Genomic DNA, 18951 nt, shown 5'->3' with positions numbered 1-18951 from the left:
AGGAACTCAGAAATCACATCAAAAAGAGCGTAGGACCAGCAGCGGAGAAATGACGACGAAAATCATGAGTTTTTCGGCCGTAACTTTCCAGCTATCGCTCGCAGCGTATTGGGACTGCGCTTATTCGATTCCTCTTGCAAAATTACGTCGGAATAGTGCCTCAAAAAATTTATTGTAGCACTTTCCGGAGTCGCCGATATTTTTGCCAACAATCTCAATGCCTTCCTTTACAGGTCAATTTCGACATTCGATTAGTATGAGCTTCTTCAAAGTAAGTGGACCCCCAGGACCACAAAAAACACAGGAAAAAGGAAGTAGGACTCACAGCAGAGGAACGACGAAGCGAAGACGATGCAGCTCAAAAATCACTAAATCAGGATTTCGTCTTTTGGCTATAACTCTTGATCGGTTGCTCGCAGCGTATCCGGGCTACGCGCAATCGATTTTACTTACAAACTTACGTCGTTATAGTGCATCAAAGAAATGATTGCAGAGGCATTTCTCAGATCGTCTAAAAATCTCTTTTTGCCGATTCGATCTACATCAGAGAAATACAGAAAAATATACAAAAGAATCAAGTCTTTTATTGGTGTTTCATCAATACACGTTACATGAAATAATAACAGTACGCACAGATCATATCTTGCAGAGAGTCGTAGCACCTGCACGCATGCTGGAACATCAACTCTACTGACAAACTACAATCATAACTATCTGATACAACATTTTTCATATTTCACCTAAGGTTGTGTATGTAGAACATTTTCCTTCTTATAGAATAGTTAAATTTAATACATAATGTACAAGCATTTTCTTGCATTTCTCTTCATCTGCCACCTACTATTCAGCCATCTGTTAGAGTTCATGCACTGACGCTGGAACATTTGTACCACGATCAAAGTATGTTGAATAAACTGAAACTGAAACCTTGAATCTTTTCCTTTGTGATTCATCTTACCCTCCTCCTCTAAAAGTTTTCGCAAATTTTATTAATTCCGTCCGTTACACTCGATCCATTGCACGCAGCGGATTCGGGCCATGCGCAATCGATTTCTCTCGCAAAATCACGTCAATACAGTACGTCAAAAAACTGATTCCAGGATTTTTCAAAACTTCGAAATTATCACCAAAAATCCAGAGGGGTTAGCCATACTTTTTTTTGAGTCAAAATTTTTTGTCTTAAAATCGATTCGTATTATCTTTACTGGTCAAATTGGACCCCCAGGATCATAAAAACACAACTAAAAGGGTGTATGAAAGAGGTTATGCCTCAGGAACAAAGTCCTTTTCATCGATTGCAAACGACAACATGTTTCTCACAAGTTTTCACTTATACTCAACGCTTATACCATTGCATGCAACCGTTTTTGTGATCCAAAGCGCCAGATTGCTGGCAACTAATAATACTCTTTATTACTTACATGCAATTTTTCCGTCCCACTAAAACGCCTATCGGCTGGCAACTGCCTATATGTTTTCATGCTCAGAAGTTAGGTTGGGTTACGTGTGTATGCACAGGCAAATAAGATTGTGTGCAGTGGTGTGGTCAGGTGGTATCGCGCGTTCATGTTATGTTCTGTGCTGGAAGCAGGCGGAAGCAGCTGGAAAAAACCATCATTGTATGCCACTGGAATCGTTACGTACGGTTCCTAATCTTTTTTGCAACAAATTGATATCATGACAACAGTTGCAGGAAATGGCATCATCTAATGATCTAAATAAGCATCGTAAGGACGACGACGGAAATGTCGCTGTAAGTAGGACGTTGTGTCTATGGATTGTTACTATAGTCAGTATCATCACACAATGTACGGTATGAGTTATCCAGTTCATTTGATCTGAGCGTACTCAATACTCCTTGAACCATTCTGGTATAAAAGCCTCCATAGTTATTTAAGTACATATAAGGAAGATGCCGTCCCCCCTTTGTAACCTTGCGTGAGTTAACCTCAGACTTGGATTGTTGTCTCCTCGTGCACTTAACTCATGTAAATGCATTTTGCCTGGACACAACTAATGCAGAGTAGTTACTAGTTGATAGGCGCTTGTCAATCTCTTACTCAACGTTTTCTACAGATGCTACACTCCGCATTTCAAGGGCAGGACCTTGTGAATAATCCATTGTATTTTCATGTGATACTTCAATTCTTACTCTTAGTCCCAACAATTTAATACATTAATAGTTTTTCTCCTACGTTTATAGAATACAGAAAATAACAGAGTGGATTTGGAATCTCGATTTGAGTGTCCCATTTGCCTGACCTGGTTACGCGATCCAGTATTGACTTCATGTGGCCACAAGTTTTGTGCGCAATGCATTAATATGTGGCTCCAGTAAGCATCGTCTCATTATAATACTATTCATTTGTAGATATCTTTGCTTTCTAAGAATTACAACTACAAACGACTTGTTGACTCCTAAAAATGATTGAATTTAAAATTTTCTCTAAATTGGTGATTTCTGTTTCCTATAGGAAAAAAGGAACATGCTGTCCTGTGGATAGTCAACCATTACAGCCGGAGAGTGATTTATTCCCAGATCTCTTCACACGGCGAGAAATATCCCAACAGCGAGCACATTGCCCTTACCAACAATTTGGATGTGCCATCGAATTGTCGCCAATTGACATAGACAGTCATATGAATAAATGTGACTTTAGAAGACAAGTTGGTGAACACGTGTCATGCCCATTTAAATCCATCGGATGTTCTGACATTGTTGTTTCGGAAGAAGCACTGAAAACGCATTTGGAGCAATCAACAAGTTCACATCTCACTGTAAGTGCAGTACTTGAGACATTTGCGTTTATCAACATTTCATAACGTTACCAAACGATTGAACTATTATGAAATTTTGCAGTTAGTGGCAAAGGTAATTCCAAAACTAACCTCCTTGGAACAAACTGGATCAGGTACCAGAGCTATGGAATACAAATGGTGGGACCCACCCCCAAAAAAAACTTCGCTCTCAACCCAAGATGAGCCATATCCAGATTGGCAGGAATTAGTCAAGTAAATTCACTCGTGAATTGATAACCATAATTGATTATCGCGAATCAAATGATATAAGTTACTATTGCTTTCCACGGAAAATTAACTATACTTTACAGATGGTTTTTTTCTGCACAGAACACTCTACGAGAGAATCGTCGTCTTAGAGCAGCAGAACCGTGAGCTCACCATAAGTCTTTCTAATCAGCAAAACCATCTATCTTCCATCCGGACTTCAGTACGATATAATGACGAAGAAATGATCCTGCGTTATTGCAACGGTCTTTATATTTGGAAGCTTGAATCATTCAGAGACAAACTTGAGATCATGACGACTGATTCTCTAAAAATGTTTTACAGTCCTGGATTCTATACATCTCCTAATGGTTACAAAATTTGTGCTAGGATAAATGTATCTTCTAAAGATCCTCGCTACTTGTCTCTCTTAATTCACATGATGCATTCGGAAAATGATGATGCATTAGACTGGCCGTTCAATGGGTCGATTAGCTTCGTACTAGTTCATCCTGTGAATTCCGAACGTAATATACGAGAAACTACTTTCTCCAAACCTGAACTGGAGGCATTTAAGAAGCCTACTTGTGAATTGAACAAACGAAGTTTCGGGTATACGGAATTTGTTTTAATCAAGGATTTAGTTGAATTTTTACGAGAAGACAGTATGATCATGAGAGTGGAAGTTAAATCAATTTAGATATTTCCCAACAGGATTGATTGAAATTAACGTAATTTCCTTAGAACCCACATTACGGCTAAATAAATCATAAAATAGTTTGAACTGGCACTCATTATAATCTCCGTTTTCTACTCCAAAGGGCTATGTCCAGTTCAGATACAATTTGTCAATCAATTATCACGATGCAAGTGGAAATAGTCGACGCTTCTGCCGTAATCTAAAGAATCTCAGCATGGCGTTCAGCTTTTGCATGTCACTTCAAGACTCCGTCCAGACTATCTATAATTTTATTAGTCAATCTTACACGCGACATGTACATGTAAGGAAGAAGTTTTTTTCCGTCCATGTGAATCTTTTAAAAAATAGTACCATACAATTACACGTCGCACAGATCAAGCTAAGAAATGCAAATATTTTTCCAAAGTTCGTAGTTACTTTAAATCGCCGTCATTATAAGAGACGCAATTTTTTTTGGGAATAACTATATAAAAATAAAAGAAAACTACAAATACTAAATGGCCTTTTACTAGTTTATTAAATTATAGTAAAATATTGCGAACGTTATTACAATAAATAATTTATGAAAATTCACACGCAAGTCTTTCCTCCTACCTCCAATAAATACTATGCAATTTTTATAATAAGCTATTTCATATAGTAAATTTTAGTTGTAAATGTGGGCTTGAAGAAACGGCAAAGATGATGTTTTTCCCGACAATTCTATTTATGAAGAATTAACAAAATTGAATCTATTGCTGATGGCTTCAATTTCTCACGTAAATATAATATCAAATAAACGCAAATTTCGAGCGAGAGAATCAACCACTCTAGGTGTACAAATGGGGAATTCCATGCTCTAAAATTATTCAAAGGTGTTCTGTCTCGTAAAACTGTCTGTAAGAAATTCAAGAGCAAAATCCAAGACTGTAAGATGTGCAGCCTAATCTAAACAGTCTGGAATTCTCCGTGAATTAAATTTAGCATACTATTATAATATCCAGATGGAATTGGATAAATGGCATGAAGACCGAAAGTAAATCAAATTAAAAGTAATAACTAAGAAATACCTCTGAGGATAAAAACTACTAGCATCGTCTACCTTGAGATCATTTCGGATTTGTATCTCAATATTTATATTGTACGAATATACTTTTTTTTGCTACCTGATTATCTGGTACTTTCTGCAAGAAGAACCTGTGCGCCACAGATCGTGCCCTTTGTGATTAATCTCAAGAGAATAGGCAATCACTATACAAGTGAGAAATACAATATCTGTCATAAATTGTCTGTAAGATAGACTCTGGTAAGTTTTGTGCCGCCGTATACACTAGGTGCCACAACCGTCGTTAACTATACGCCATTTTGGAGGGTGGATAGATACTTGTTATATTTTTGCTCCTGAGCCTGTTGAATTTTCTGCAACTTTTTCAACTGACCCTTACTGATTTCTTTTCCGTCAATGTCGTGAGTTGGTAGTCCCTGAAAATCATTTGAAATTCTACTATATAATACCTTTCATTATTTCACGTGATGGATTCATTCTGCTACCATCTATGATGGTTTCTAATATTCAGAATGTTACCTTATCGTCGAACTGAGAGTATTTTTCTTTTTCAAGCTTGAACATATCACTCGGTGGTATTTTATTTTTGGCGTCTTTTGCTGCTGCCAGAGCTTGTGCTTCGGCTTTTTTTCTCTCTTCTTCGGCAGCTTTTTCAGCTTTGAGTAGTCTTTTAGCCTCTTTTTCTTTTAGTAAAGTTTCCCTGTCCACCAACTTCACAATACTAGCTTCGCCTTCGTGATCTTCCAATCTTACACCAACATTTGGTAGAATCTCATCTCGTAATCGATCGCATTCTTCGAGAATATTGGTAGCCTTCGAAGTTCTTGCTTGAGATCTTACGCTTCCTCGGAAATCCGCAAGAATCTCCAAGTATGGCATTACTTTTTCCTCAATCTGAGTAAACGTGAATGATGAACATCGGGGGAATTTCTTTTCAAGCAATAACATAATATTGAAGGCAAACTGAACATGGATTCATAAGAACAAAATGAGAGCCGTTTTTTCAAATTAAATCAGTTGTTTCAAAAACGAGTATTGTATAGAAATCGCTTCATTACATACTTACGTTATTACTGTCATTATTGTCGCAAGCAAGAGGAAATCCAATGTTGGCATGGTGGAAATTAGGAATTGCACCAAAAACGGAAAGTATTTTTGTGATGTACACGGCAATGTCACGGAGCAATAAATTATTCAAACCTGTACTATCCCTCATGTAGATATTGCTGTGTGCAACAATATCCCTCAAAGCATCCAATGCCGATCTAGTGTCAATGTTATCTGTAAAATTATTAGAAAATTATTATAACTCATGTATTTGTTGAACATTAATAAATATAACAACTTACCACAAAGAGCGGCATGTACAGAATCTTTTGTAGTGCAAAATTTTTTATAAAGTTCTAGTTCAGCCTTGTTCCACTTACTAAAAGTATTCAAAGTCGTATTATTGCTCATTTGCCTAATCCTACTTTTAACATTGAGAAAGAATTCCTAAAAAAATAAAGAGTATATGTGAAATGTGATACGGCTCTAAAGAGGAATAAAATTTTAAAATCCAAATTTATGCATTTAAGGATAGACTTACATTCAAAAACTTCTCATACTGGATAGCCATTTCCATTGTATTATCACTATAATCCAACGTATCCTTCCAAGAATGCAGGAGAAATGCTAGTCGGAGCTGCCTTGCTGTATTTTTTTTCAAGGCATCTTGAATAGTCACAAAGTTTTTCAAGGATTTTGACATCTTACATCCTGCTATTGTCAAATGCCCCGAGTGCAAAAAATATCTCACCCAATGTGAATTATCAAAATAAGCTTCAGCTTGCGCTAACTCATTATCGTGATGTGGAAATTTTAAATCCACCCCACCCGTATGAATATCTAGACTTTCCCCACAGATCGCAGAAGCCATAACTGAGCATTCTATATGCCATCCAGGACGACCCTTACCCCAGGGGCTGTTCCACCAAGGTTCGCCTGCCTTCGAGCATTTCCAAAGTGCAAAATCTGTTGGCGATCGTTTTTCAGAGAGACGATCTTCAGAAATGCACAAGTCACCTACAAGGAGAGATATAAAGCTTTGTAAATCAATGATGATATTATTCAGTCAGTTGTTTGAAATTTAGTAGCAATGGTAAATACTAGGTCCATCACTTCCTCCTTTCTTCATCTCAATGTTTGGGGCACTGGAATCTACTTCTAAAAGGCCAACAATGAATGTGTGAATGTTGAATGTAGGTGGCGGTCGCCAGATTGCCAACTCTTGAAATACTCAAAACGTAAAGATGAAGACAAGAAGAAGCGTTGGACCTGGTCCCACCAGCCCCAAGGGGTGTGCAGAGGAAGAAAGTAAGGTGGGCTCTCCTGCCACCGCCACTCCCCGAATCACATACATCACCATGCATGATTTATTCATACTCGACACATTCACGTTATATGCATTAAAAATACCTCCAAAACTAGACTAGATGATCATTTTAAATCCTATTTTACAAGCATTCTTATTACTTTGAGAGGCCGAAATAGGGCTTAAGAGCTTTAAGTCACAATTAATGAAATTATCAAGAAACATTCGTCAATGTTGCATCATACTACATGTTTGGGGTTTTATAACTGTTTATCTAGGTGCTTGGATTCAATCAAATTATGGACATGGACAGACAATAGATACGGTTTATCAAGTGAAAGTCAAGAGCCACAAAAACTATATATAAACTTCTTCACCAGTGCTGGTTATGCAACTATGAATTAAATGCAAAATCTATCACTACTTCTGAAATTTCTCTAGAATATTGGCATACAGTCAAGAATCATTATTCGCACGTTCAATCCAGATACACAAAAGTGAAAGGTAACTATAATAATTATGATCACCTTCTCCCTCTTGCAAACTGTTGGCGTCTCCGTAAGCCTCAGGAACAAGTTTGGCATAATGATGATTTTCCCGTTTATCAAAGCCACCCACGTCGAAGTAAACAGAACCATTACTTTCGTATGCAAGATTATTAGCAATGATTTTTTTAATATAATCTATAATTTCAGGAATGTATTCACTAACTCTTGTCAGCACATTCGGCCGCAACACCTGAAAAATACGCAATTTGGTAAAAACGCTAGTATTATATTCAGAATTGCTCCTTTACATCCATGCCAATATGTATCAAGTCTCACATTAAGGGCATCCATATCTTTATGATACTCTGTCTCCCAATACTGTGGCAGCTTGTTGAAGATGGAATTTTCAGTGACTGTAGATCCCTTTTCTCTATCAAGCCATTCGGCAAGAGGATCCCTTGCTTGGTTCAGTAAGGCCTGCAAAATCAATTCCGATATTTCAAATGGTTAAACCCCTGAGTAGTCAGCTCCACTTTAATTACAGTGAATAAAAGTCTCAGGAATAATATCCTCCCTTACATTCTGGGACTCTTTCAACTTGACTTGATCATTTTCTTTAACAGCCTTTTCAAGATCTTCCACTGCCCTGGTAATTTTGTTCAGCATTGTTTCCATCATACGGGTTTTGTCGGGATCAGAAGTAGATCTGACTGTACCCTCAAATGCCGTCATCACCTTCTTCGCGTCATCCAGTACTTTGTCAAGATTGTGGTTTTCTTTGATGTACTCTTCATACAAGTGATTTTGTCTTGCTCTTTTTATAATTTTGTCATCTATATCAGTGATATTCATCACGTACAAGACATCGTAGCCGAAGTAGTCAGAGAGTACACGCCGCAATATATCAAAGGATATATAAGACCTGGACATATGAAATTCAACATTTTTTTAGATGAACTTGAACCTGTTAAAAGTGATTAATATTTGATAACACAATCTCCGACACAGATATTCCGTAAGCATATGGAATGTGAGGGAACAAAACAAAGATAAAATATTTTTAGTTGTATTGCACGATGATAAATAACGATGTGTAGTTTGGTATTTTCTTGTCTCAAAACATGTACGATCAACTTCTTTAATGTCAGCAGAAATTTTTTTTTCAAATCAATGGAAATTAACAAAATTTAATAAACAAAGCTTCAAAGGGCTCATTTTATTATTGTGCTAGCATATGGTAGACGCATTCTAAGTGAACAATAAGTATACCTGGCATGGCCCATATGTGAGGCGTCGTACACCGTTGGACCACAACTGTACCAGCAAACTCTATTTCCATTTTGAGGTATGAATTCCTCTTTTTGTCGAGTTAGACTATTGAACAGTTTCAGCGTCACATGAGATTTGACATCTGGTGGACTCCATGACGGTTGCGAACGCTTGTTATTAGACATATTGAGAACCTGTGTGGAAAGTATTACTTATAGAAGACATGTGGTAAAATTTTTTTACTCAACTGAACAATCCATGTGTCTATATAAAACAAACCTGGTTCAGCTGTAAAATGTATTGTATGTAAAAAAAATCTCAACTTACCGAAAAGTCGAAACAAAAGATGAAGAATTGAATCTAACTAATTCATTAATTAGAAGGGTGAAAAAAGAACGACGCCCAGGTATAACCTCTGACTCAGGCCTTAAAACGTCATTTATAACGCAGGTGAAAAATCTCAAGTGACTGTGGTTTGCACAGCGTGTACAGCATTTCCTTCCTCTCCCTCTTAACGACCAACCGAGTGAATTTAGACCCGAGTTTTATTTCCGTTCATCAGAATGACCACTCCGACACTGAACACGTGAAACTGACAGCTGTCAAATGCGACCCGCAACATCTACACGCAGGTTTATGATGGAGTGATATTGGCGCAAAGGTGATCTAGAGTCGGTAATGATAGCTTTTTTTTGGATTTGTTCGCAAATTTAGGACCACAGGTGTGCGACGTCGTTGATTTGTCATTGATCACTGAACTGCAATCGTTGGATTACGTGACGACAATTTGTTTTTCTCACGTTTCTCAGCCTGGCCGAACCGCCAACGAGTAAGCAGCGAAGTAGGGAAAAGTGAGAGAGACCTTTTGGAAGTGTTCGCTGCGCGGAAACGTGGTTCGTAACATCTCAAAATGCAGGTTCCAGCGGTATTTATGGACTTGCCCTTAGAGGACCAAGTAAGAAGATTTAACGATTACATCCCGAGCTCTATTTCACGGAATTAAGCCTTAATTTCGGCAACGTTACATGTTAAAGTACCTTCAGTCCGAAACTCTGTGATTCGCTGATGGGCGGTTAGGTTTAGGTTAGGTTTACGATTGTATGGACTTGCATTATTCAGTCTTAATTAATCCTTTACTGCAACAGGCACAAGAATTACGGGTATATTTCAAGAGTTTGGGCGCTGAAATAAGCGAGGAGAAATCTCCAAGAGGAATCGAAGATGATTTGCATAAAATCATTGGCGTCTGCGACGCCTGTTTCAAGGAGGGAAATGAAACGGAAATTGAAACAATTCTAAACGATATAGTTTCCATTATGGTTCTGGTAAGTTGTATGTGCGAATACTATATCGCAACTTGCATTTCGATAACTTGTTTCAACATATTTTCTTTCATTATCCATTTACAGATTCCTATCGAACGTGCTGAAAATTTGATTTTGGCATTCTGCGAAAAGTTGACAAAAGCTCCAGGTCAAAAACTTGGAGTTGTTTGTCTCAAGGCGTAAGTATTTTTGAAACTGTTTCCTTGGATATAAAATTAGCCCTGTACATGAAAAACTGTAAAACTCGAATTCTAAACCTGTGAAAAAGTTAGCATTTCAATTAGACTCTGAAGAAATTAATTAATTACATCGATAAATAACAAGGAGTTTTGTGATTGAAACATTCGACAACTGACCAAAATTGCATGCTTTATTACAGACTCTGGCTCCTGTTTCAATCCTTGGATGAAAAATCACCTATGAGATATCATGTTTACTACCACCTGGTACAAATTGCACGTAATGTAGATCAAGTCAAAGCTGTGTATGGTGGAGTGGATCAACTGAAGGCGCAATTTGCTCCGTGCCCACCATCCAACGAACAAATGCAGAAATTGTATCGCCTCTTGCATGAAGTGTTACTCAGTTGCAAACAAAGGTAAAACAACACAAAAGCTAAAACTAATTAAAAGTCCTTCAATTATACTTGAAACTGTAATTCGTTCATTTTACATCACTGGTTTCTTACTGCAATTCATTCTGAACGATAACTTCCAGTGAACAAGCAGCTGCAGTGATGGTTGCCCTACTGGGTACATATACCGCTGAAAGTGCGTCTGCTCCCAGAGAAGATGCCCAGCGTTGTATTTTGGCTGCGCTTGCCGACCCAAATACTTTCCTGCTGGATCCACTGCTGGCTCTAAAACCTGTGAGATTTTTAGAAGGAGAGCTCATTCACGATTTACTTCTAGTTTTTGTCCAAGAAAAACTACCTGCATATCTTCAGTTTTACAAAAATCATAAGGAATTCGTCGAGCATATTCTAGGTGTGTTAGATGTACAAATCCGAATAGATTTTCCAAGTTTCCAATATTTTCAGAGATCTTTAAGAAAATAACTAACAATTCGAATTTTTTTTAAATTTATGTGACTGCAGGATTGAACCATGAGCAAAACATTAAAAAGATGCGATTACTGACATTTATGCAGCTTGCTGAAACAAATCCTGAAATGTCATTCGACACTATCCAAGCTGAATTGCAGATCGAGGAGAATGAAGTAGAAAGCTTTATAATCGATGGTAAGAGTTTAATGAAAATTCAGATTTTCCATACCTTATCCCAAATCGTATTGCACCCGTGATTTGTTATGCACAGGTATTTACGAAATGGGGAATATCAAATGAACCAGTACTGACTCAGGAGCATCTAAATTGCTGTTGAGTTATCGAGTTGTTCAACATAAGCTATAATGAAGCACTAAGATCAATCATTCAAATTACTGTGAACTACTAGTGTTATATCTTTGCTACGTGAGATCATTACTCAAGCTTTGGTTTTTATAGTTTTGAAAACGAAACTGGTTCGAGCTCGAATGGATCAAGCTGGCCACAAAGTGCTTGTATCAAGCACAATGCACCGAACTTTTGGCCGTGCTCAATGGACCCAGCTAAGGGACCTGTTGGCTGCGTGGAAAACCAACCTTTCCGCAGTTCAGGAAGGCATGAAAACAGTTGCGGCAGCTCAAATCGAACTTGCGGCAAAAACAAAATGATCCGAATAGTAGCAAATACAACATTTCATTTGAATCCAGCTTGCGATGACATATGGAAGTATTTTTTATGTTCAATTCTTCAAACATAAAATATTTGTATAACTTAAGTATCGCTGTGCTTTTACTGTATTCCACTTTGTCATAATATAGATAACTTTCAGTTACTCCAAACCATGTTACACAGATCTAATGAATGCAGTAGCTCCATTTTTTAATATTACGAAACAAAATTATCGGAATAAAAACCCAATTTCTATCAAAATACATTCCATTAACGACTAACATGTACCCAACAGTTATTCTGTGATCATTAACTGATGCAACTGTTTTCAAGTGCGAGATGTGGCGCAAATATGCATACAACTAGTTACCTTTGAACAAAAGCATTGACGTAAGACTAAAACTGGGGTAATGTAATATTCGTATTTCCTTTTTAATATGATAGACCTTTCATACGGCACTTGACATAAGATTACTCATTACGCATACATTAATTATTAGCTGCCTCCTATTAGTAGAGCAAGCAATATTCATCAAGGCATTTTTGATATCATCTGTAATACTATTCGTCGGCATAATGGTAAAAAGTTGACTGTAGACACGAGTTTCTCACCAATTTCTTGGGAGCTGTCTTTCAGGATCATTTTAGAACACAATATTACATTTTCAATCACAAACATTGATTTTTAATTTTAAAAAGATATATATATATATATATTGAAAAACTAGATCGAGTACTTGTAATACAAAGAAATTTGAAAGTGTCCGAAAACAAAATGTATTTAGTAATATCGAGAACATCACTGAAAAACAATAACTTAGAGTCGAGTAGAAAAAGAGAAATGATAACATTCATGATTGAGTAGTTTACAAAATGAATGACATTCTCTGGGGTCTATACACAAAATTGCGATCGGTATTCAATTTTATAATGATTACTGCAGCACACCATTCAAGCTCTCTTTTTATCCTTGGTATTCTCATAACCAAGTGTCAGTCATATTATATTCCAGAACAATGTATTTCGAAACTTTATTCTCGGATTGAAAAATCCAAACTCACTCTAGCAGTTTGTCACTTTTGTCACAGAGGATAAAATTACAGGATGAGCCAGCCCCCAGTCACAGTCATTGTAATAGATAAAAAATTAAATCCATAAGTGGAAGGGTGAGTATATCTGTACTTATTTCTGTATGTACGCGTGTATGCATGTTGGTATCATTCCAAAAAATGTAATTGAAACATGTACAGAATAGAATCCTGAACTGATATAGATAGTTTTACATTTAAACTGCTGCACGTCCGTGCAAGACTACAGATCGCATTTATGATAGTATTGATAATGTATCCACTTGGTTACTAACAACAATTTACGTGTAAGAAATTAGTCAATGTAATATTAGAATTCTCTGCAAGGCCATATTAACACCGCAGGTATACTCTTAGAGTATGATCATTTATCAAATATCGCGTGAAAAGGTATGACCTTGTTTACAATTAATTACAATAGAAATATGATGATAACAATAGAACAATAAGAAAAATATGAAAATCACACGTGGCATTATCTGAATAAGCAAGCTTTGTCATGCAATGCATATGCACACGCTGATTAGACTCTGCATCGACTTTGCAAATTGGTAAGCAGGGACAAGAATGGCAAAAAAAAAACCTTCAATTCGAACTCGTAAGGCTTTACAAGGAAAATTAACAGTTCAAGATTGCCTTATTAATCTACAAGTCATGTATGGTACTCAACTCATACCTACCTATGATTATAAGTATATTTATGCAAGATGTATGGAATTCTAAGTGAAAGCGACTTGATCGTGTTTAGGAAACTTAATCGACAGTCCTAATCACTTTTCGATATGCCATTCTTAAAAGTTTAATCAGTTCCAATGGCCTGTTACCTATTCTCCAAACGTAAGTATACAACTTCAATTTTTATACATGCGTACATACATAGTATATACACAGGTGTATACATTTTTCTGCTTTATAATTTAATTTTGAGTATTTCTTTTACTATTTTTGTTAAGTGAATATATATCCACACACACACACACGCACAATAATCTCTACTTTGTTTTTCTTCATTTATACACCTAATCTGTAGAAAACAAAATTCTTGAATAAAACGAAATTTGTCATTCACTACAAAACATGCGAAAATATCTCAAAACTATTCACTCGACCTTTTTATCTTTAATTTCTCGACTCATTTTCAGTTGTGGCTGAAATTCTTCAACAATTTTATGGTTAAACAATAATTGTGATTAGAATACAGTACATCTTTGTACAAGTACCAGGTTAGATCTGAGTAGAAAATCGTGGACGTGGCAAATCACCAAAGACTGTATCTCCATGAACACTCTTTGCCAGAGCCTTCATTGATGCACGAATATTATGCGGATCGTGTGGATCCCTCGATAGCTGTTGAAAATACACATATATTGTCGTTACTTTTCTTAATTTATTGTGTGAAGTATTCCTGCAATCAGGATAGAAATTGATTATCAGTGAGACTACTGCAAAAATAGTAAATCGTTGCGTTACATACCTGATCATCTCCTTGATCATGCTGAATTTGGCGGGTGAAGGAGGGAAATACAGGAACACTGACTGGCAAGGATTTAGCAAGGGTTGGATGGCCGCCTCTCTGTCCTCGCGGAATATGAATACCTTCGTCATGGCCGGAATCTAAAAATATAGGATGTTATTTGAAATTTATTTGAAATAATTGTGATTACTCTCTTACGAACACTACTGTCATAAGACAAGACCATATAATTGTACACAAGTAAAAATTTCAAAAATGGACTACATTCTTTTTTGTGTCAATTTAAATTACCATCAGTGTCAGACTCTTCTTCAGATTGTTGAGCTTGTTCTGAGGGTAATGAGTCATCCATGCCTTCTAATGTAAACAGTGCCTCAGCGTCGTAACTACTGGGTTCCTTGGAATACAGTCTCAACGATGCTTTCTTGTCAATTCCACTCCTCTGTATTACAAAAAAAAAAGATAAATACTTTGACAAACCATAGGGGAATTAGTCGACTAGTTCAATTGAAAGCAACCATTTAAATTCGCACGATGGACTCTTGTCAACTACCTATTTACATTATTTGAAACTTCATTTTTCCCCCACTGCAATAAACTATTTATCTCGACACCCCAACCGATTTCGACAATCCATCAAAAGTGCAAAACTCGGTAAGTTACTGGTAATTGAGTAAATGTTAAAAGTAAAATTCATTCATGCAATACTCACTAGGTGAAGGTTGGCAGGGTGTTTTGTAGCTGCCTGGTGTCTGATGTTAGGTCCACCGATGATTTTTGTATCACTTGCCACTGTGTGAGGTCTAGTATTCAATGCATTAGACATTGGTTGAGCTATATTTGGTTGGATAGTGTCAGAAGTGGCACGAGATATTTCCATAGTCGCAGGTTTCTCTGTTTCTTTTTGGTTGCAAATTAGGCTGTAAAAACATTATGTAACTAATATGATCTGCTTGCTGATTATGAGTTAAGTAAAAATAATCAAATACTTTTATTTTGCTGGTGATGGAGCTAACAAAGAAAGAAACTAGAACTGCAAATTGTAAAAAAATTACGGTCAACTGAAATTTAGCTTACCCAACAAGCAACCTATGCTCCGTATGGGCACGTTCTCTGTACTGCTCTAAAAGTTGATACTGTTCGGCAGAAAAAGCTCGAACTCTCTCTTCAGTTGCAGCAACTTCCCTCTGTACAGCTGTTTCGAGCTGTTGTTGCAAACCGCCAAGAGCTGATTGTAGATTACTTGGAAGCTGCGACACTGGACGACAGAGGAACGAGAAAGAGTGTCAATTTTTTAAATGTATCGAATACTACTAATATGCTCTTAATCTTCCAATGGTTTGATACAAGCATAAGGATAGCGCGATTCCATCAAAATAGTTTCAACAATCTAGCATGTTGACAACCATACTGAAATATCTCTGCAAGAGGAGTAATTTTATCACTGTTTTTCTACCAATTGGATAAAATGACACGCTGCATTTCTTTCTCACACACGCACAAACTGTTAAAATATGTAACGTAACAAGACGTAATAACAAGTAGCAATACTCAGTGCTAAGAAATATTACCTGAAAACTTATTAGGTGGTTGCAGAAAATCTACGGTGTCTATGTTATTATTGTCAATCATTATCCTAAATATAGAACTGAAGCTAGGGCTCGCTGTTAGTCTAGCTATTTCATCAGCACTTTTCTGTAACAAAAAAAAATTAATTACAAACAGTTTCATACATTTTTCAATTGACTCTTTGTTTTTTCGTAAAATATTGATATTTAGGAACGTTGAAGAAAAATTGTTGATAAAATCGGATACGAAGAGTAAAGCTACCCTGTATTTGAAGTTTAAGATTTAGAAAGAAGATTATTAGTTTTCACATGGTTTCTATAACTTTTTTTCACTCCATCAAATCTGTAGGTACGATAATAAAATATTATACACTTAAAAAAAGTGAAGTATGCTAAAAATACAATGAAAGGTGTTTACTATATTGTAAAGTACTGATCCAAATCTATAGTCGGACAGACAGTCATGTTTCGGCATGAAAAAAGTACGAGATAGTGCTTTGACCATTTTTATCTCAAGTCCAACAGTAAAACCGAAAAATTAATTGGTTAGATTGCATAATTTATTTTTTTTAAGCTTATGTTAAGCAGATCAATATTTTTCTTAGAGTCTAATCAGTGCGTATCAGTATTCCTATCTCATTAAGTATTATATATCGACAGATAACAAAATGAGCACATTAATATGAGCTTAGACTATCTAGTTTTTTTTCACACGCTAGTAAATACCTTTGCTTATTCTGTATTTTAATGAAGCATATCATAAAACATATACATGCATCTATTTTCGTAGCGTCAGGAATAATAATTGATTCTAATTGATTCCCTTGTTAGGTGATTGGAGTTTTGAAGAAATCCACGTTGTCGAAAATTCCAGTGAAAGATGACTTGACGTTGAATAAATCTAACATTATCTCAATTTTGTAAAACCAAGGATGATAAAACATGGTATTGTAATGGAATTGAAAATACTATTTGCAAAATAATCGCAAATGTTAATTTGAAAAGAAAACCTCAGCTTTTCTTGACTTTCAATCACTGTGACTAAAGAAATTGATATTAGGGAACAATAACTAGCCTTGAACTCAACTCTAGGATACTTACAAGGACATTCGTATTTATCAAAACTAGTGCTGCACCCCGTTCTCTGTGGACTGCGTGAGTATTCATTAAACAATTGATACATCGGTGAATAGCCCAGGCTCCAATATTTCGAACTTCTACCAAACCAGGTAATTCCTTTGTAATACCCTCCAATTCTCCAACAGTCGCAACATTCTGTCGAAGCATAAGCCAATTACTTAATCATCCATCCAATCGTCTATCATATCCAATTGTGGAATTAACCTATGTCGCGTAACGCGTTTCGTGCAACTGTGTTTTTAGTAAATAGAAATTGGTGATTTATACACGTATATGGTGTTTAAATATATGTGCAAACATATCAAGATAGATAGTATCAGATATATTTTGTAATTGTCCTCTATTTGCCGGATTCGCTCCTTGCAGGCATTTTCAAAATCCAAGGTAAAAATGGTAAAATTGGCGAAATTTTCTCAATGAGGTAACTGGCAATGAATGAAAATTGGTAAACAGTGAAAAAGATCGTTTGTACCATTATTGAACAATTTATTTCATGCGATCTAGTTTACTTAGTATAAGAAGTCTTTACTGGTCTGTATGCTATACCGAGATTCATCCCTTTGTTCCGGAAAGTGTGTTTTGGAAATTAGGAATAAATTTTTGTTCAGGTTCAGGTTGACGGTAGTTTACGACAAGTTGTAGTAGGATAATATTTACCGAGCGAATGAATTAGATGTAGACGACGTGACGCGCGAGAAGAGGAATCGTGGAAATAAGTTGAATTAATTCGGTTAAGGTGGTTAAGGTCATAAGCAGCAAGTTTCATTGACAATGTAGTGTAAAACGTTTACCTCTCGGAAGAAGGGATCAGCGAGTTCGGTAGCGGTCAGTTCGTAATCTTCAATTTTAACCCTTTGCAGTTCGTTGCCCCTCGACTTGATTGACACGTTTAGGCATTTGCATGCGACGTGCATATTGGGATGATTGTATAAAAAAGATATATAAACGTAACGAGGCGCACCGTGGGACGCGATTATATCTAAGAGAAAGAAGACAGAAGGCAATCGCTCAGCTGTGGCTATGTTGCTACACACAAATTTATCTTCTTCCTTTAGGAGTTATTCGGCTCTCTTCAACACGACTCTTACTTATATTGTTAATACGATTATTACTTGGACAAATTACATTGACATTTCACAATAGTGGAACAGAAGAATCCTTCTGTTGTCGAACCGATTGTTGTATAATAAATAAATCTTATACGCCAAAGAACAGCGTATATTTACAAATACTCTTGAATTCTTCGGGACGTGCGCTCACTAAAAATAAACACTGATTTATGAACGCTCTACGTGATCCCACCAGATCCCACCATCCCACAATTATTATATCCCACCGCCGTTCCACCGAGACAAAAACATACTATCGAATCAAGTGGTCGTCCAAAAATGACAAATCTAATCGTTTCAAATATTTGTTTATATGTGCCGTTGACGCTGTTGGTCACTCGGGAAATATGCTGCTTTAAATACGAGGTACTAGATTCTTTCAATATTTTCAGCCACGAAAAGGTTTGGATATGAAGAAAAAGTATCGCGCTTGACTCGCATAGTTATAATACTAGCGTCCAATTCCGCCTAGAGGGTACTTAAAATTTGGATACATCACACGATGTATACGTATTGCTACAGCATTTCGACGAATTTTAATAACAAACCATTAGTACGGCTTGATGTATAATATCCAGGAAAATAATACGTCAGTGAAAGCATGTTTTTACCGCAATATTACACTACACTTATTCATGTTTGCTTTTCAGTCACGTACAACATGACAATTTG

General features: G+C 36.5%; 4 protein-coding genes across 4 annotated transcripts; 2 read left to right on the top strand and 2 right to left on the bottom strand.

The window, feature by feature from the left end:
• The first annotated feature begins 1545 nt into the window (after window positions 1-1545).
• On the top strand, window positions 1546-4039 carry LOC124412632 (TNF receptor-associated factor 6). The gene is made up of 5 exons (XM_046892669.1): window positions 1546-1753; window positions 2204-2334; window positions 2475-2778; window positions 2861-3012; window positions 3130-4039. The coding sequence occupies exons 1-5, from the start codon at window positions 1697-1699 to the stop codon at window positions 3704-3706; spliced, it is 1221 nt and encodes a 406-aa protein (XP_046748625.1). The 5' UTR covers window positions 1546-1696; the 3' UTR covers window positions 3707-4039.
• Window positions 4040-4208: 169 nt separating this feature from the next.
• On the bottom strand, window positions 4209-9577 carry LOC124412629 (cysteine--tRNA ligase, cytoplasmic). The gene is made up of 10 exons (XM_046892662.1): window positions 9189-9577; window positions 8862-9055; window positions 8172-8514; window positions 7929-8069; window positions 7632-7842; window positions 6340-6815; window positions 6101-6245; window positions 5818-6032; window positions 5271-5645; window positions 4209-5167 (listed from the first exon to the last, which is right to left on the bottom strand). Exons 2-10 carry the CDS (start codon window positions 9044-9046, stop codon window positions 5039-5041), a joined length of 2220 nt encoding a protein of 739 aa, XP_046748618.1. The 5' UTR covers window positions 9047-9055; window positions 9189-9577; the 3' UTR covers window positions 4209-5038.
• A 79-nt stretch (window positions 9578-9656) lies between these two features.
• LOC124412633 (eukaryotic translation initiation factor 3 subunit M) lies at window positions 9657-12277 on the top strand. The gene is made up of 7 exons (XM_046892671.1): window positions 9657-9816; window positions 10007-10186; window positions 10271-10365; window positions 10566-10784; window positions 10904-11172; window positions 11283-11426; window positions 11691-12277. Exons 1-7 carry the CDS (start codon window positions 9772-9774, stop codon window positions 11897-11899), a joined length of 1161 nt encoding a protein of 386 aa, XP_046748627.1. The 5' UTR covers window positions 9657-9771; the 3' UTR covers window positions 11900-12277.
• A 300-nt stretch (window positions 12278-12577) lies between these two features.
• LOC124412631 lies at window positions 12578-18513 on the bottom strand. The gene is made up of 8 exons (XM_046892668.1): window positions 17962-18513; window positions 17132-17305; window positions 16034-16157; window positions 15540-15720; window positions 15175-15382; window positions 14754-14904; window positions 14463-14602; window positions 12578-14335 (listed from the first exon to the last, which is right to left on the bottom strand). Exons 1-8 carry the CDS (start codon window positions 18082-18084, stop codon window positions 14213-14215), a joined length of 1224 nt encoding a protein of 407 aa, XP_046748624.1. The 5' UTR covers window positions 18085-18513; the 3' UTR covers window positions 12578-14212.
• Window positions 18514-18951: the final 438 nt, after the last annotated feature.

This window comes from Diprion similis, chromosome 11 (assembly GCF_021155765.1).
Source record: "Diprion similis isolate iyDipSimi1 chromosome 11, iyDipSimi1.1, whole genome shotgun sequence".
In the NCBI taxonomy this organism is placed as follows: domain Eukaryota; kingdom Metazoa; phylum Arthropoda; class Insecta; order Hymenoptera; family Diprionidae; genus Diprion; species Diprion similis.
This window is presented reverse-complemented; position numbering and strand designations above follow the sequence as displayed.

Coding starts and splice junctions, on each gene's coding strand:
- LOC124412632 (XM_046892669.1), top strand. CDS start 1,697: ATGGCATCATCTAATGATCTAAATAAGCATCGTAAGGACGACGACGGA. Junction 2,779..2,860: donor CAACAAGTTCACATCTCACT/GTAAGTGCAGTA, acceptor GAAATTTTGCAG/TTAGTGGCAAAGGTAATTCC. Junction 3,013..3,129: donor GATTGGCAGGAATTAGTCAA/GTAAATTCACTC, acceptor TTTTCTGCACAG/AACACTCTACGAGAGAATCG.
- LOC124412629 (XM_046892662.1), bottom strand. CDS start 9,046: ATGTCTAATAACAAGCGTTCGCAACCGTCATGGAGTCCACCAGATGTC. Junction 8,070..8,171: donor AGTTGAAAGAGTCCCAGAAT/GTAAGGGAGGAT, acceptor TTGATTTTGCAG/GCCTTACTGAACCAAGCAAG. Junction 6,033..6,100: donor TGTACATGCCGCTCTTTGTG/GTAAGTTGTTAT, acceptor ATAATTTTACAG/ATAACATTGACACTAGATCG.
- LOC124412633 (XM_046892671.1), top strand. CDS start 9,772: ATGCAGGTTCCAGCGGTATTTATGGACTTGCCCTTAGAGGACCAA. Junction 9,817..10,006: donor ACTTGCCCTTAGAGGACCAA/GTAAGAAGATTT, acceptor TTACTGCAACAG/GCACAAGAATTACGGGTATA. Junction 11,427..11,690: donor AGAAAGCTTTATAATCGATG/GTAAGAGTTTAA, acceptor TGGTTTTTATAG/TTTTGAAAACGAAACTGGTT.
- LOC124412631 (XM_046892668.1), bottom strand. CDS start 18,084: ATGCACGTCGCATGCAAATGCCTAAACGTGTCAATCAAGTCGAGGGGC. Junction 15,721..16,033: donor ACCACCTAATAAGTTTTCAG/GTAATATTTCTT, acceptor TCTGTCGTCCAG/TGTCGCAGCTTCCAAGTAAT. Junction 14,336..14,462: donor ATGATCAAGGAGATGATCAG/GTATGTAACGCA, acceptor TATTTTCAACAG/CTATCGAGGGATCCACACGA.